At 52.3% G+C, this 16,266-nt stretch overlaps 1 protein-coding gene across 1 annotated transcript; it reads right to left on the reverse strand.

The window, feature by feature from the left end:
* Positions 1-213: 213 nt before the first annotated feature.
* Positions 214-13,792, reverse strand: SLC38A2 (solute carrier family 38 member 2). The gene is made up of 16 exons (XM_062195120.1): positions 13,612-13,792; positions 13,060-13,221; positions 12,885-12,966; positions 12,637-12,752; positions 10,051-10,124; positions 9,862-9,954; positions 9,669-9,750; positions 8,037-8,119; positions 7,736-7,794; positions 7,481-7,648; positions 7,043-7,122; positions 6,848-6,948; positions 4,785-4,909; positions 4,317-4,461; positions 3,777-3,874; positions 214-3,039 (listed from the first exon to the last, which is right to left on the reverse strand). Exons 2-16 carry the CDS (start codon positions 13,173-13,175, stop codon positions 2,941-2,943), a joined length of 1,521 nt encoding a protein of 506 aa, XP_062051104.1. The 5' UTR covers positions 13,176-13,221; positions 13,612-13,792; the 3' UTR covers positions 214-2,940.
* Between the last annotated feature and the right edge of the window lie 2,474 nt (positions 13,793-16,266).

Here is a 16,266-nt window from a genome sequence, read left to right on the forward strand (position 1 = left end):
CATCTGCATCACAGGTGCGGTGGGGTGTCCTGGAGCCAGACCCTTGCCTGTTAGACCAGGTCTGGTGGCCTTCCAGAGAGCTGAGCCTCCACAAAGCTCTCTGGCAGACACCGCTCCCCTCACCATTAAGGCCAGGTGCCAGACGATGACACAAAATACGTCAGGTGTGACCTCACCAGCCGCACGACTTCAAAACAAACGGAACACTGCCACTCAGGAGTAAGCACGTGTTTATTTTAGTTCAGTTACAACAAACACCCATTGTTTCATTGAAACGGTGCAGCACTCCCGGCCAACCAGCCGCTCTGGAACTGCCAGCCTGACGCACAGGGGCATATTTACACTATGTACACGCAGTCAGCACACCCAGGTGCTCGAAGGCCTGCATCACGCGAGGTCACATTTGGTTTCACTGCGCTAGATCACATTGTAGAACTGCTGCATTTTGAAGATTTAGACCTTATTTAAAATTCAAATAAGGGGCCTGAACTTGCACCAGATTTTAATTTAAGATTTGATGGCCAGCCAGTTTACTGCAAATACAATTTAAACAAGTATCTTCAACGTTTGGGGTCTGCACACAGTTTGCCCGCTTTTATACTGAATTCTCTGTACATGTTCTACAGGGACAATTCTTACAGATATATATAATGGGAATCCATCAAAATGCAGTTAAGAAACGTACAGGACTATATACACTTGAACCCAAGACCCCACCTGACATTATATACAGCCTATTTACAAATACATATGGACAGACAATGTATGTACAGATATCATAAATATTGAAAAATAGGTTAGCTTTCACGGATTAATGCTGTTCTATAAATAACATTACAGTTATAACTGAAACACCCACGGAAGACAGTAATGCAAAATGAGGTGATGAGACAGTGGTTCTAATACTGAAGACTGCTCATTCACGGGATGCACTGTTAGGGCCTCAAGGCGGAGGAGCGCGCTCGGAGAAGTGACGCAGCGCCATGTCCCCAGGCAGGCGACTCCCAGCTGCAACAGCCCGGATTCCTTTTCCCTGCTGGGTGCCAGGGTGCTTCCTCCCACACAGAACAGCTCAGGTCCTCAGTCACAGAATCAGCAGCTCAAGCAGAAGTGCCCATCTCAGCCTGAGCAGGTGGGAGGTGTGGATCGGACCGGTTAACGACAGCAGCGCTGTTTCCAGCCTGTGCCTGCTGATTGGGTCTTCACAGAAACAGACAACACTGGACCACCGTTTCCCTCAACACAGCACTACACGGTGTCTCCCAGCTCTGTGAGGGTTCTAATTACAGACGCACCTGGCCTGTACACTCAGTCAGAGTACAGAAAATCAAAAAATGTGTAACAAAACCATGTCTGCCCTTTCTGGCCCTGGCCTAAAGCCAAAAATGCTTAGTTCAAGAGAAAACCTTGGAGCCAGATGACCAACTGAAGAATCCATTCCTTATTTGTTTCCCTCAACCACTGGATGGAATTATGCATGTTAGACATTATGCCTGATGAGCAGAGTACCACGTTACTTAATAATACAGTCACCATACACCGCAACGTACAATGAGTGTGCTCTTAACGCCGAGTTTCAGAGTGACGCTTTCACCTCTAAAGGGGCTACACAGCAGGGTGGGCGCGCGGCCGGACCACATCGGTGCACGCCCATGCCCACTGCTCCCCTCGCTGACCACTCGCTGGATGTAAACAGGGAATTCCACGTTGTACAAGAATGAGATGACAATCCAGTGCAAAGGAGGTTTTTAAGAAGCTTACGGCATGAGAAAGCCAGTGGCCTCCACAAAGAGAACTCTATTACACCAGTATCGGGGTGACCTGTGGAAGAGACCTCTACCAGACAGAACATGAACAGAACCAAGCCATACATTGTCAAGTCATCGCACTTCCAGGAGACGAGCATTTCACAAAGCTGTGCTCTGGCTTCGTGCCACCAAATGCCCACTCTTCACTGCTGGAAGCAATGTCCAAAAGGGGCGGGCCCAAAGCCAGGACCCAGGGCTGTCAGCACAGCGCTGCCATCAGATGCGGCTGAATCAACCCTGTCTGACCCACCTGTATGATCTGCAACACAACATTACTATTTTTCATAGGAATATCTGCATTAGCTCCCATTCAAATAGAGGTTGAAGAACTGAACACTTCAGAGTCAATGAGCCAAATTGTTTGGGGACAGAGAAGCGATGAACATGGCAGTTCACCGGAGTCGGCGCAGCAGGAGCCGACCCATCGCCCTCCAAGTCAGGTGAGGCTTCAGTGGGAGGACACCACCCTCCTAATCGCGGTGCAATCTTTCATTGCATCATCTCTCAAAGTTAATTTGGGTAAAAAAGCATTTGGCTTATTATGCCTACAAAAAGGCAAATCATTTCATAATATCACTATTTGTTTTAAATATCAGTGAAATTGTTTTGTCCGGAGTTCACTGACAACCGTTTCTGGATAAAGTCCAAGAAAAGCAATTTCTTGAAAATAAAATAGTGCTTCTGAGGTCTTTAAGTATTTTTGGTACAAAAAAATAATAGTGTTTTTCCTCAATGGTTATTCCAATACTTTTCAGTAAATTAAGAATTGTTTCTCACATCGAATGATTCCATTAGGCACATTCAAGTAAAAGCATAAAATATCCAAGTTAAAACAATGACACAGCCAAACATGTGGCTTGATAAAAGTTAAGAGTTTGTCCATTCTCTGGAATGGAATAAAATTGTCACTTCCCTTAACCCGAGACTCGTGGTTTTGCTGTTAATATCCATTTCTAACACACAGATAAGTTTCCTTTAAAAAAAAAAAAAAAGTTCACTTATTCTGCACTCAGAAGAACGCGAGAGGAATCTGCACTTCGAAGGAAGTGAAACTGAACACATCAGTGAGACTTCGCAGTTGAGAAGACTCAACACTGGCGTCGGGGCTCGGGGCTCGGAGGGCGCGGTGTCACTAGTGGCCCCCCGTGGAGGCGTTGTCCACCCAGTCCAGGACGATGAGCGCCATGCTGCCCGCCATCACCACCACGCCGCTCAGCAGGAAGAGCAGCGCCTGCACAGGGCACAGAACAGCCGTGAGCGAGGGCCTCCCGCGGACAGTCACACCTCGCTTCTGATGACCTGCTTCCCCGGCCAAGGGGCTGCCCCTGCCCCAAACAACCGAGCCCCCACTCCAAGCAGCAGGCAGGCTTCTCGTGAGCAAGCTACACCACTTACGACCGCACATGGGTTTCTGCCATCTCTTAGAGCAAAGCTTCAGTCACGAACTCAAACCCAACTCACTCGACTACACAGGATGCGTCAAGGGGAGACGCGGCTTCAGTCAGCCCCAACCCTACCCTTCAGGGACTGCCAACCCCTACCTCTGGTGGAGATGGACAGCCCAGTACTGTAACAGACCACAGTGGCAGTGGAACGCCACAGCTGGGATGCAGCCCCGAGGGCTCTGCAGGACAGGCACAAAAAGCCACCAGCACGAGGCTCCTCTTTCGGGAGGGTCTCATTCGCTCAGACACGTCACACACCTTTCTCTAGCATTCGCCTGATGCCTGCTGAGTGTCTGGCACACGGCAGGCGGAGCCTGACACGCACTGGTTCCAGGGCTCTGCACAGCTATTCCCATCTCCGCCAACCAATCCAAGAGCTGAATGCATGGACGATGCCTTTCCCTGCCCTGCCTCCACCTGTGATGTTCACATACACTTCAGAGCAAAGCACAAGTGCCTGGGCTGAGATACTAAATCCAGTACCAGGCACACGAGTTTCTGGTCACCGACTCTCGTCACTCACCCCAATCTTCTGCACAGATGCCATTGGCTCTTTCTTCACTAACTTGATGTAGAAGGCAGACGGGAGGATGAAGATCAACATGGCAGCTGCAGATGCACCTGCAAGGGACCATCCACTGCGTCTGAGAATTCAGGAGGTCACTCACTATTTTTTTTTGACAGGCAGAGTGGACAGTGAGAGAGAAAGACAGAGAGAAAGGTCTTCCTTTTGCCGTTGGTTCACCCTCCAATGGCTGCCATGGCCGGCGCGCTGCGCTGATCCGAAGCCAGGAGCCAGGTGCTTATCCTGGTCTCCCATGGGGTGCAGGGCCCAAGCATTTGGGCCAACCTCCACTGCACTCCTGGGCCACAGCAGAGAGCTGGCCTGGAAGAGAGGCAACCGGACAGAATCCGGCGCCCCGACCGGGACTAGAACCAGGTGTGCCGGCACCGCAGGTGGAGGATTAGCCTATTGAGCCACGGCGCCAGCCGTCACTCACTATTTTTAAAAACTTTGCAATTCCCAGTATTTCAATCAGCTTGGGCACTTAGTACCACTTACCAATGAAACCAAAGATATCCCTAATTGTTGGGACAAAGATGACCAGCAAATTGGTAAATGCCAAGATAGACACGGTGATGAGACTGTGACGCCACCAACTGAAATCTTTGGCTGCACACAACAAGTGGGTTATGGAACTCCGGATCTGCAAAAGGAGCAACAGAACATTTTCACAATGCAGCTGTCCCTCTCCAGGTAACAGGGGCTGTGTCTGCAATAGCACCTACTGAAGCGACACCATGCTCCCTCTTGTTACCACCTTTCTGACTGCCTGATCACTTACAAGACGCATTCTGTAGATACAGCGTGGAAAAAATGCCCCATGGATTTAGAAAAATCTACATATTTTTAAAAGTCTCTTCAAAACCACAGACTTGATTTCTTTTTTTCTAGATTTTCCATCTCTCAGCAAATCCTCCCGTCTTTAAAAACTCACTCCTACCAAAAGCAGTACAGGCAGTTGCTTACCGGGAAGATGACCACTGGCACGGTGAGGGTTACAGCTACCAGCACAGCCAGTCGGACGATGAGCAGCAGCACGTCGGTCTCCATGACAGTGGAGTAGGTGTGAAGCAGCTCCGACTCCACGTGTTCTACCGAGAGACCAAGACGGCCGTGAGTGTTCTGGAGGTCAGGCACAAAATCCAACCCATGGCCAACTCTGTTCCAAGCTTATTAGCTACTCACAAAATGACCACAAACTAAGAAGTTAATAAGATTAATTTGGAATTATGGTTAATGCAATTAAAATAACATTGAAGAAAATTTTTTCTAAATACCAAGTAGAGATTTAGCCACATGACCCCCATTAAAAACAACGGGAGCTAAAACTCTAAATCCCGTGGTTTGGCTCAGTTTCTCTGTGTGTGACACAGTCTGAGGGAGACAGGAGAAGAGGCAGGCCTCAGTCAGAGTGTCTGATGGTCTGAGGGAGAGGGAGGAGAGCAAGGCCTCAGTGTGTGTGTGACACAGTCTGAGGAGACAGGAGAGTGAGGCCCCAATCTCTGTGTGATACAGTCTGAGGAGACAGGAGAACGAGGCCCAATCTCTGTGTGATACAGTCTGAGGAGACAGGAGAAGAGCAAGCCTCAGTCTATGTGTGACACAGTCTGAGGAGACAGGAGAATGAGCCTCGGTCTGTGTGTGACACAGTCTGAGGAGACAGGAGAAGAGCGAGGCCTCAGTCTGTGTGTGACACAGTCTGAGGAGACAGGAGAACAAGCCTCGGTCTGTGTGTGACACAGTCTGAGGAGACAGGAGAAGAGCGAGGCCTCAGTCTGTGTGTGACACAGTCTGAGGAGACAGGAGAAGAGCGAGGCCTCAGTCTGTGTGTGACACAGTCTGAGGAGACAGGAGAAGAGCGAGGCCTCAGTCTGTGTGTGACACAGTCTGAGGAGACAGGAGAAGAGTGAGGCCTCAGTCTGTGTGTGACACAGTCTGAGGAGACAGGAGAAGAGCGAGGCCTCAGTCTGTGTGTGACACAGTCTGAGGAGACAGGAGAACAAGCCTCGGTCTGTGTGTGACACAGTCTGAGGAGACAGGAGAAGAGCGAGGCCTCAGTCTGTGTGTGACACAGTCTGAGGAGACAGGAGAACAAGCCTCGGTCTGTGTGTGACACAGTCTGAGGAGACAGGAGAACAAGCCTCGGTCTGTGTGTGACACAGTCTGAGGAGACAGGAGAGCGAGGCCTCAGTCTGTGTGTGACACAGTCTGAGGAGACAGGAGAAGAGCGAGGCCTCAGTCTGTGTGTGACACAGTCTGAGGAGACAGGAGAAGAGCGAGGCCTCAGTCTGTGTGTGACACAGTCTGAGGAGACAAAGAGCGAGGCCTCAGTCTGTGTGTGACACAGTCTGTGGAGACAGGAGAAGAGCGAGGCCTCAGTCTGAGTGTGACACAGTCTGAGGAGACAGGAGAGCGAGGCCTCAGTGTGTGTGTGACACAGTCTGAGGAGACAGGAGAGTGAGGCCCCAATCTCTGTGTGATACAGTCTGAGGAGACAGGAGAACGAGGCCCAATCTCTGTGTGATACAGTCTGAGGAGACAGGAGAAGAGCAAGCCTCAGTCTATGTGTGACACAGTCTGAGGAGACAGGAGAATGAGCCTCAGTCTGTGTGTGACACAGTCTGAGGAGACAGGAGAAGAGCGAGGCCTCAGTCTGAGTGTGACACAGTCTGAGGAGACAGGAGAGCGAGGCCTCGGTCTGTGTGTGACACAGTCTGAGGAGACAGGAGAAGAGCGAGGCCTCAGTCTGTGTGATACAGGCTGAGGAAATAGGAGAAGAGTGAGGCAAAGGGAACTCGGAGGCAAATATGCCACTGTCTAAGGGTGTGGTTTTAACATGGATTTTAAACATTATTGATCAAAAACACACTGAGAAATTCTGAATCCTAAACTCAATGTTTTCTCATAAATGTGAACACAAAACAAGTGAAATTTTCAAAGGGCTGGAAGTACACATGGACAAGTATTAGTTTCATCTCAGTAACAATGTGTGTCTATGTGTTTGAATAAACTAGGCATTGCAAAATTACCATAAAATGTCAGGTATCCAAAGAGAGCAGCAAGCAGGTACATGAGAAACATGGCGAAAAACGAGATCTTGGACACGTTCATCATCCTCCTACGGCTACGGCTGTGCAAATTCAGAAGAAAAAACAATTGTGTGTTTCAGCGGTGGTTAGAACGGGAGTCCAGTATTTCCCCAGTCACGTGATAGAAACACTCACCCTTTCAGTTCCTCGTAGATGGGGAGAACAGCAGGGTGACAGACGAATGAAAAGGTCAGGATTGGCACGGCATAGACAGTCTGGAAAAAACACAGAAGTCCACTTAGCACCCTGTGTAACACACTGTCACAACGGTTTCACAGCTTCTACTTTACGTCGACAATCTTAGACTCTAAGCCTAAGGAGTCTCTTTCGCATAATTAGCTTCCACTCTTCCAATGTGCTCATCAGTATCAATATCACTTGCGAATGCGTCAACTACTGCAAGAGTATTACTTCATTCTCAACCTCTTTTAACACACAAACCTCTGCGCACTCCTCAGTAATGAACTAATCACATGTGTTCTAGAAAGTACCTACTAGTCCTCCTCACTTGACCCCGAGAAGTATTTTAAAACTTCCAGAGGATAACTTCCCTGTTTTCTTCCCTAAAGCTACCTGGGAGTTGAAGATGAAGTAACGTGGCTTGCAGGAGTCGTGGAGAGTCTCGTTGAGCGCCGAGTCACCTGCAAAGGCTGCCGGCTGCATTAAGGTGCCATTCACAGTCTCGTTCAGCATCAACGCAATCTCCACCGGACAAGGAATCTGGAATTTCTTGCAGATCACCTGAAAACACAGGACTCTGTACTTGTTGAACTGAACAGCCTCGAAAGGGCTTTTAAGCAATATTTTCTGGAGGAAAATGATACTTGCCACAATTAGGAAGAACATCATGCACAACAAAGAAAGGCCACTGGTGTATCCCAGATACCCTGGAAGAGGAGAAAACACGAACGACCGGTGAAGTGGGCTCAGGCACGGCAGATGCCCCATCACCGCCGTTTCCAATTCTCACACACTATCTCACAGCTCGCAGCATACTCGTCACAACCAAATCAGACAGAAGTCTCATTCTGAGTCACTGTGAAGCCCAGGCCATGTGGGCCCCTCAAGCCCTCCCGCGAGCTGCCTGTGCCTTCCACTCTCACGGACTCGTACTGGGGGGTTTGCTCACCTAAGTTCCTCAGCAGTGACAGAGGGAGAATGAGCACCAGCGACACCAGCAGGACCAGGTAGTCGCCGTTCAGGTACCACAATCTGGGTTGAAGAAAGGAGAGGCAAGGTCAAAAACAGCCACAAAAACCCTCATTCTAGAGAAATATCATGAGAACAAACAAACAGAAAAAGACAGGTTTGGGAAAAACATCCCTTATTCAAGACAGCAGTCACTTTTTAACTTTGTGGGCTAGAGGAATATTCACCCAGGTTAGAAATGAGGCAGGAGACAGTGTAACTTCTGTCCCTCTGTTTACTCTGGGAAGGCTGCCAGTTGACTCCTAACATAAAATGCTCCTTAAAGGCTTGGTGCTCATGCAGCCAACAAGGCTGCTTTGTTAAGCCAGGAATCTTATCTTTAAGCACTTGGAGAAAACTGTATACTAACTTGGTTACAACTTTTAGCTTGCAAAGTCTAATGCTACAAACAAGGAAATTTTTTAAAAAGTCTTTTGTCCCCCCAGCCCATTTGTTAGCAAACATACTTATTAAACACTTCAACAATTCTTTCACGCTTAGTTAAAAGGCACAGGTGAAACCAAAAAGACAAACAATCCGCAAAGCAGGACTTACTCCAGGTTGTCAGCTATTTCGTGACACCTTCACCCAGCTTTCCTCCAAAAAGTCAGAGAACTAGGCTGTCCCTGAGGGTTCTGGCCCTGCAGTTAGACCTCTCCTTTCAAACTGCAACTGCTCTGTGAATTCCACTCACTTCACTGAAGACTGACTTACCCAATTCTGTGCCTAAAGCCAAAGCAAAGATGAACAGCCTCCTCCGTGGTGAGTGGATAAGCTGCATCCAAGCAAGTGGGCCCTGCTCTGTTTACTTAGCTGGAAAGCTAGCTGTCCACCAGGAGCAACAACTCTGCTGGGAGAGGGAGACTGTTCCACAGAAAGCAGAGATTAAATTTTAAGAGCAGGGACTGGTGCTGTGGTATAGCGGGTGAGGTCACTGCCTACAGTGCCAGCATCCCATATGGGCACCAGTTTGAGTTTCAGCTGCTCCACTTCCAATCCAGCTCTCTGCTATGGCCTGGGAAAGCAGTAGAAGATGGCCCAAGTCTTTGGGCCTCTGCACCCGTGTGGGAGACCCGAAGAAGCTCCTGGCTCCAGGCTTTGGATCAGCTCAGCTCTGGCCATCGTGGTCACTTAGGGAGTAAACCAGTGGAAGACTTCTCTCTCTGCCTCTCCTTCTCTGTGTAATTCTTTCAAATAAATAAATAAATCTTAAAAAAAAAAAAAATTTAAGAGCTTCGAACCTAACCAAAAGCCAGACAGGCATTGAATGATCTTTTGAGGTAAATTTGCAGCCTCAAACCTAACTCAGGTTGGAGTTCACATCGTAACTAACTCCAAGAGACAGTGAGTGCTAGAAAATTCGTTTTCACATACAGGTTAGAGAGCAGATAACCAGAGTGTCACAGGTGAGCTACTACCTCTGGCCTCTTCATCCTCAAGTTTCAGGGGACTCTCTGGTTGGTTTCCACAGGAATACGTATGGATAACTTACTCTGTATCTGGCTAGGATTTAATGTATCTGACCATGAGAGACTATAATGGTTTCTTATGAATAACCTTACTTAGCACCTACCCAGTTGTATCTTCAATGTTCATTAATGCCTGGATCACCAAAGGTAACTCATATTTCACTATGAAGAGGTAGCTTGACATCGCTGGAGGAAAACAAAATTATACCATTACAAGTGCAAGATGTGCCACAGGACACTCAAACTCGTGTCACCACTCTGCGCTACACCACGAGCAAAGCCTCCCCAGGTGCTTACCACCGATGTTCTGCATGGTGATGGACCCGGAGGCGGCGAGCTTCCCCACCAGTCCGAACGCCTTGTGTCCCAACTGCTCGTACAGCAAAGACCCTGCGAAGCAAAGAGCACAGAGAGCCAGGCAGACGTTTTGTAAGAGGCAAGACACCATGATGAGCGTAAAGTGAGGACACCAGGAATGTCTCCTACCTCCTTCATTGGCAGTCTTCAGAAGAAGATGAACAGAATACAGGGAAAATATTGACACAAATGTCAACAGAATTCTGATGGGGAAAGCAAAGGCACAGGGTTAGAAACAAGCACAGCTCTTGGCAGCTGAAATAACATTAAGCATGGAATTTGTCTTATTTGTGCCCAAATGCCCCCAGGAACAGGTGTGCCCTCTCCTGCTGGCTCAAGTGTCTTCTCCTGCCTGGCAGTGTCTCAGGTAACAGTCCCACAGCGCTGGCTACAGCTAGGATCTACCCATCTGGGCCAAACTAATCCCAGTGGGGGAGCGAGGATATCAGCACCGTCACTAGCTACTGCTTGCCACTTCTGCCTTCAACGTGTTGGTTAACACCCGCCCACTGAAGCCAGCCCACAAGGGTCTTGTGACATTCAACTCAGATCGGTTCAGGAAAGGTCTCAGGACCACATGGACTGCACTGATAAGGAGGCAGCGCACCCCTCCCACTGCAAGCACCAGCCACTACAAACTTTCCTAGCAGCTGGGCAAAAACCCGAGAAGGCGCCACTGTGGGGATGCACTTCTCCATAGCCCCCCATGAAGACCCAGGCCCAACCTTGTCACAAGTGCAACAGTGCCTGCGCTAGAACGAGCAGGCCACCATCAGCCCACTGTGGGAGCCAACTCTCCCCAACTTTTACCCGGGCTGACTGGGGGAAAAACAATGGTGCAACAGGAAGGGACTCCAGGAAGCCTCGTGCCCCTCAGCTTCCCTGTAGGGCACAGGTGCCCCTCACTCCAGCTCTGGGTTCCTGCCAGCCAGGAAAGCCAGGAGAAACGGAGACTGTTTTTTTAAAAAAAAAGGAATAAAATCCACATTCTGCGAACAAGACAGTCGTGTGACTCTCGACTCCGCGTGAGCAATCCACATGCAGGGTTACCGAAGGGGCTGCCCAGGGAACCAAGGCCTGCTCCCACAGTGCCCGGTGCGGTCTACTCCACCACGGCCTGGGGCACCTCTGCCTGGAGAGATGCTGCCTTGGTGAAAACACACTCAGCAAGTCTCTCCACAACGACCCTGAGGGACAGAGGGAGTCCCTGAGCTTTGAGTCACGTGTGAGCTGGACAGGGCAGCCACAGAAAAGGGTTAGCTGGGAGCTGCCGAGGCTGGTGTGGAAACCCATTCACCTGTGCACTTCTGGACACACGGCGGACACTGATGAATGGAAACTCACGTTAGCCACCTTCATAGCACTTATCCACTGACTCAAATGGCTGACCCAACACAGAAGCACTTATGGAAGCACAGGTGGTTTCAGCAGCGCCAAGACCCACAGAACTTCACTTAGCAAACAGTTGCCATCTTATCTCCTTTATATGTGCACTGTAGCCACTCCAGTAGCATTTAAAAAACTGCCTCCAGTTTTTACACCAAGAGCCAGCAAGGGCTTCCAGTATCTAACAGGACACCATTCAAGTTTCCCACTAACACTTTAGGATTCTTCCTATGTAAATTCCTGGGCACCAATCTTAGTGGGAGGTCTGAAAAAAATATGCTAATAAAAGGAGCCCAGGTGGCTCCTCCCTTCCAGGACCCTAAGGAAGGCGTGGCTCAGGGTGCAATGTCACAAAGCAGGGCTTTGCAAACTCTACTTTTCTTTCAGGAATATTCCCTGGCCCTGGAGAAGGCGACTTGAGAAGGCACCAGTCAGCTAATGCAACACATCTGTGGCAAAGCAGCCACTCCAGGCTACTGGAAGGGACCGACCCCTCCTGCCAGGAGGCTACCCACAATAAACCTGCACAGTTCTGGCAGGAACACCACTGAAAGACACGCTCACATCTGCATTTTGTTCAGTATCTATTTTTCATCAGTTTCCACGGGTTAGTGATCCCAAGGGTCTTTCACCTCCAAATTCTATCATTCTACCCAGGTAGTCACACTGGAAAGTCAAGAATAATTTATGCAAGGAGGTCAAGGGGTGCTTTTAAACACAAGCACTAACTGGTACTAATTAAAATATTCAGTTTTGGCCACAACATGCGGCAATCTTACGTATCTGAAAATGACAAACACTGGGGGAGAAAAAAAACAACACGGATTGCTCTCCAGCACTCAGAAAATTGTGACTCACTGGTCTTAGGAGGAACGTTCCAGACTAGGTAAATACCACCACACCTTGTACCTTGTTTGGAAGAATTTTCTTTCTCTTATGCATGTGAGGGGCCAGAGGTCCTCGGGGAGACTTTTTGTTTTTACCAAACAGAAGTGGAGACACTGTCCTTACATTTTTCCCTTGTGCATTTGCCCCCACAATACAGACAGTTCCCCTGGACTTCTCAACAGTTCACCGGCACACGCGTTGCGATTCTGCCTTTGCCAGTTCTCGGTGCTGGCCTGTTTCTGTTCCCCCCCCTGCATAACCGGCATTCTTGACACCGCGCAGTATGTAGAAGCACAGAGACCTGGGGGCTTCTCACACTTTTGAGTACAGGATTCTTAAGCCAACTACTTTGACGGTAAATTCAGTTTCTGGAGCCAAAACACGTTCTTATCATGCTACGAACGGCCCTGCACCGCACACTCACTGCTTACACATACTTACATAAACAGAGCAATTCCAGTATTAGCCATGGCATAAGAAAGCCCAAGGATTCCACTGCCCACAATCGCATTGCTCAGATTAAATACTGACATTCCAAAGGAAGTAGTACCTGGATGCTACACAGAGGGAAAACGATAACCAAACATATGACAAGAATTAAACGGGGGAAACCAGCGTCGGGCAAGTCAGATTTGAATGACTGCGTGAACAGCCACAGACACACACGCCCATCGTCAGCCGCAACTTACAAAGTCAGTTTCGTATTTCTTCTTGCCCAAATTCGACTCCAGTAAAAAGTTCTGGTTTTCGGGATCTGCGTCCGCGTAATGGCTGCGGAAACACAAAAGGAAAGAACGACCCCCGGTGTGTACGCGGTCCTGTCAGGCGGGCCCGCGGCCGCCCCCGGGGCGCGCGCCCGCGCACCTCTTCATGGCCGCCTGCTTGGTGGGGTACGAGTAGTTGAAGTCGCTGTTGGAGCTGTAGCTGCTGCTGTCCTCGTCCGGGGAGATGTTGAACCTGCCCATCTCGGCCTTCCTCATGCTGCGCGCGCTCCCTTTGTCCTTGGCGCTGCACCGGCCCGGCCGCCTGGAAGGTGGAGGCGGCGTCAGCCCCGGCGCGCGCTCACGTGACGGCCCGAGTGGAAAAGTACCAGGCGCGGCGGGCGGGGCGCGCGGGGCGCGGAAAAGTACCGCGCGGGGATGCGCCCGCCCGCCGCCTTCCGGGCCTCCCTCACCCCGCGCCGGGCTCGCGGGGCGCCCGGACCCCCCACCCCCCCGGCCGCGCGCCTCTGCGGCAGCCGCGGCCCCCGGGAGCGCGCGCCGGGGCCCCCTCCCCCAGCCCGGCGGGAGCTGATGCAACCGGGCCCGCCGGTTGTCAAACCCGCCCGGCCGGCCCCGCCCGGCCGCCGCAGACCCCCGCCGCCGGGCCCCGGGAGTCCAGGCCCGCGCCCCCCGCCCGGCCGGCCCCGCGCGCTACCTCGGTGGTCCCCGCGGTGGTCCCTCACAGCTCAAGCGTGCGTCCCCGGTGGCTTTGTCGCACACGCGCTTCGCGGTGACGGCGACCACGACACTCCCGGCGCTCGGGTCCGACAGAAGGCAGCAGAGACGGCTGGGGAGGCGCGGGGCAGGGCGAGCGGACGGCCACTCCGGCGTGGTCAGCGGGCGCGGGGCGGCGGCGCCGGCGGGGCGCGCGGTTATAGCGGCGCCGGGACGCGTCAGGGGGCGGGGCGCGCTGTGTGTACCCGCACCTGGCCGCGCCCGCCCGCGCCGCCCCGCCCCCGGCCCCGCCCCCGGCCCCGCCCCCCGCTGGCCGAGCCGCCCGTCGCGACGCGGGGCCGGGGGTCGCTGCGTGTCCGCGCCGAGGGCGGCGGCCGTGCGGGGCCGGCCCGGCCGGAAACAAAGGCCGCTGGGCGGCCGCGGGACAGCGCGGCCCTGCCCCCACGCCTCCTGGCCTGCCGCTGAACTCCGCCTCGGCCCCTCGCCGCGCTGCCCCCGCGGCCAGTGCCTTCCTGAGGAAGGCGGCGCACTGCCCGCTTCCGCGGAACCGGAGCCTCCGGCGCCTCGGCCTGCGCCGCGGCCCTGGGGGAGCGAGGCGGCCCGGGCGCCCCTTCCGCGGCTCCCGGAGCCCCACCCCGAGCCTTCTCTGCCCGCTGCCCTCACCTTCGGCGGGGCTGGGCCTGACCCCCGCGGACGCCCCTCTCGGTGGTCACAGGCTTAATTGTTTTTAAAGTGTATTTGAGAAATCAGATGCCCAAAATGGTCAAGGATGGACCGGGAGCCAGGAACTCAATCCAGGTCTTCCTGGTGGGTGGCTGGGGGGCCAGCACCTACTCCCCCCACCCCCAGGGTCCTTAGCCCGCGGCTGGGACTCAGACCCAGGCCTGTGGCGGGGACTGTGGGGCTGTTTCAGAACTTGCTGTGTTGTCCAGGCTGGAGGTCTTTCTCCCCGGGGTCCCCTGGGCGCTCCAGGGGGCTGGCGTGCACTGTGACACATCACCCCTCCTGTGAGAACTGCTGCCTTAGCCTGGAAAGGGCCTTCATTTCGGCTTTCTGCTGATTGGCAGGCGACTCTGGGGTCGTCCCCCAGGCTCGGGAGAGGAGCTTAGGAACGCTGGGGGGTGGGCGGGGATGGCCAGCAGTCTGCACTGGCCACTGGACCTCCGCGCTTCACTTGGTGGTGGTCACGCCGTGCGCACTTGGGAGAAGTGGGAGGCTGTGCAGCTGGGTGTGCGGGGGTGTGTCTCAGGGCTGTCATCTGGATCTGTTGGCCTAGGATCAGAACCTGGACAGGAAATGACCAAAAGGGAGGGGAGGGGCTAGCGCTGTGGCGTAATGGGCTAAGCCTCCGCCCGCGGTGCCAGCATCCCATATGGTCACCGGTTCATGTCCCAGCTGCTCCTCTTCCGATCCAGCTCTCTGCTATGGCCTGAGAAAGCAGTGGAAGATGGCCCAAGTCCTTAGGCCCCTGCACTGCTGTGGGAGACCTGGAATAAGTTTCTGGCTCCTGGCTTCGGGTTGGCTCAGCTCTGGCTGTTAGGCCATTTGGGGAGTGAAGCAGCACATGGAAGATTTTGTTACTGTGCCTCTCAAATAAATAAAATTTTTAAAAAGAAGAGGAGCACCCCACACTTGCCTTGGGTTCATCTGAGGTCCATCTGAGGCCAGCTGCTGCTTCAAGCCTGGCCGCAGGTGCTTTGTGCTGTGCTAGAAGGGGAACCAGACCACCAAATTCCTGCTGGGCCAAGTGCTGTCATTTTGTTCTAAAGGATTTCTCTGAAAGGCAGAGTGACAGGGAGAGACAGAGATATTCCATCTGCTGGTTCACTCCCCAAATGACAACAGCCAGGTCTGAACCAGGATGAAGCCAGGGGGTGGCCATCACCTGTGCCTCCCCAGGAGCATTAGCGGGGAGCCAGATCAGAAGCACAGCAGCCAGGACTTGAACCGGCACTCCAGTTTGGGATGCTGTTGTCACAGGCGTCACCCTAACCCACTGTACCACCGTGCTGGCCCCCCGGAGTGGTGCGATTTTGATTTCTAACGTAGGGTCTCACAACAGCAGTAATTTTCTAACTGTAACCGGTCGGTGTGGACAGTGTGAACTCTGCGATCACCGTCTGGTTTTTCATTTCTTGAGGGCACTAGAACAGGGATGCCCTGTATGGTCACGTTAAGTGTTCTCTGTAAGACTCTCAATTACATACACCTGTGTGTGCATCTTGAGATGCAAAACAAACGTTTTTCACGCTGTAGGTTGGGGCTTGAGCAGGCCAAAAGCAAACCTCATCATCGGTTCTGGGAAAAGCAGTCACAAACATCAGTTGTCAACTCTGGGTTTTCAGGAGTGCATTGTCAAGGTAGGCTGATGGGTTCCAGTGAGAGCAGAGGGCTGTCTTCCGTGGAATTATCTGACCATTACTGCCTGATTATTAAAATACAGTGGTTTTGCTTCCTCAGAGCCATCACTGATCTTCCTGGCTTGTTCCACAGGCGATCTCTGGGGGGCCCTCAAAATTCTGTTTATCCCCCACTCCACTTTGCCTGTCGTGGAACTCGGCTGTCACACTTGCATCTCTCCTGCTTGGTTTTCACCTGAACAGGTTCACTCTTAGGTGGCTCCCATGGCTCCCCG

Source organism: Lepus europaeus, chromosome 6, assembly GCF_033115175.1.
Source record: "Lepus europaeus isolate LE1 chromosome 6, mLepTim1.pri, whole genome shotgun sequence".
NCBI lineage: Eukaryota > Metazoa > Chordata > Mammalia > Lagomorpha > Leporidae > Lepus > Lepus europaeus.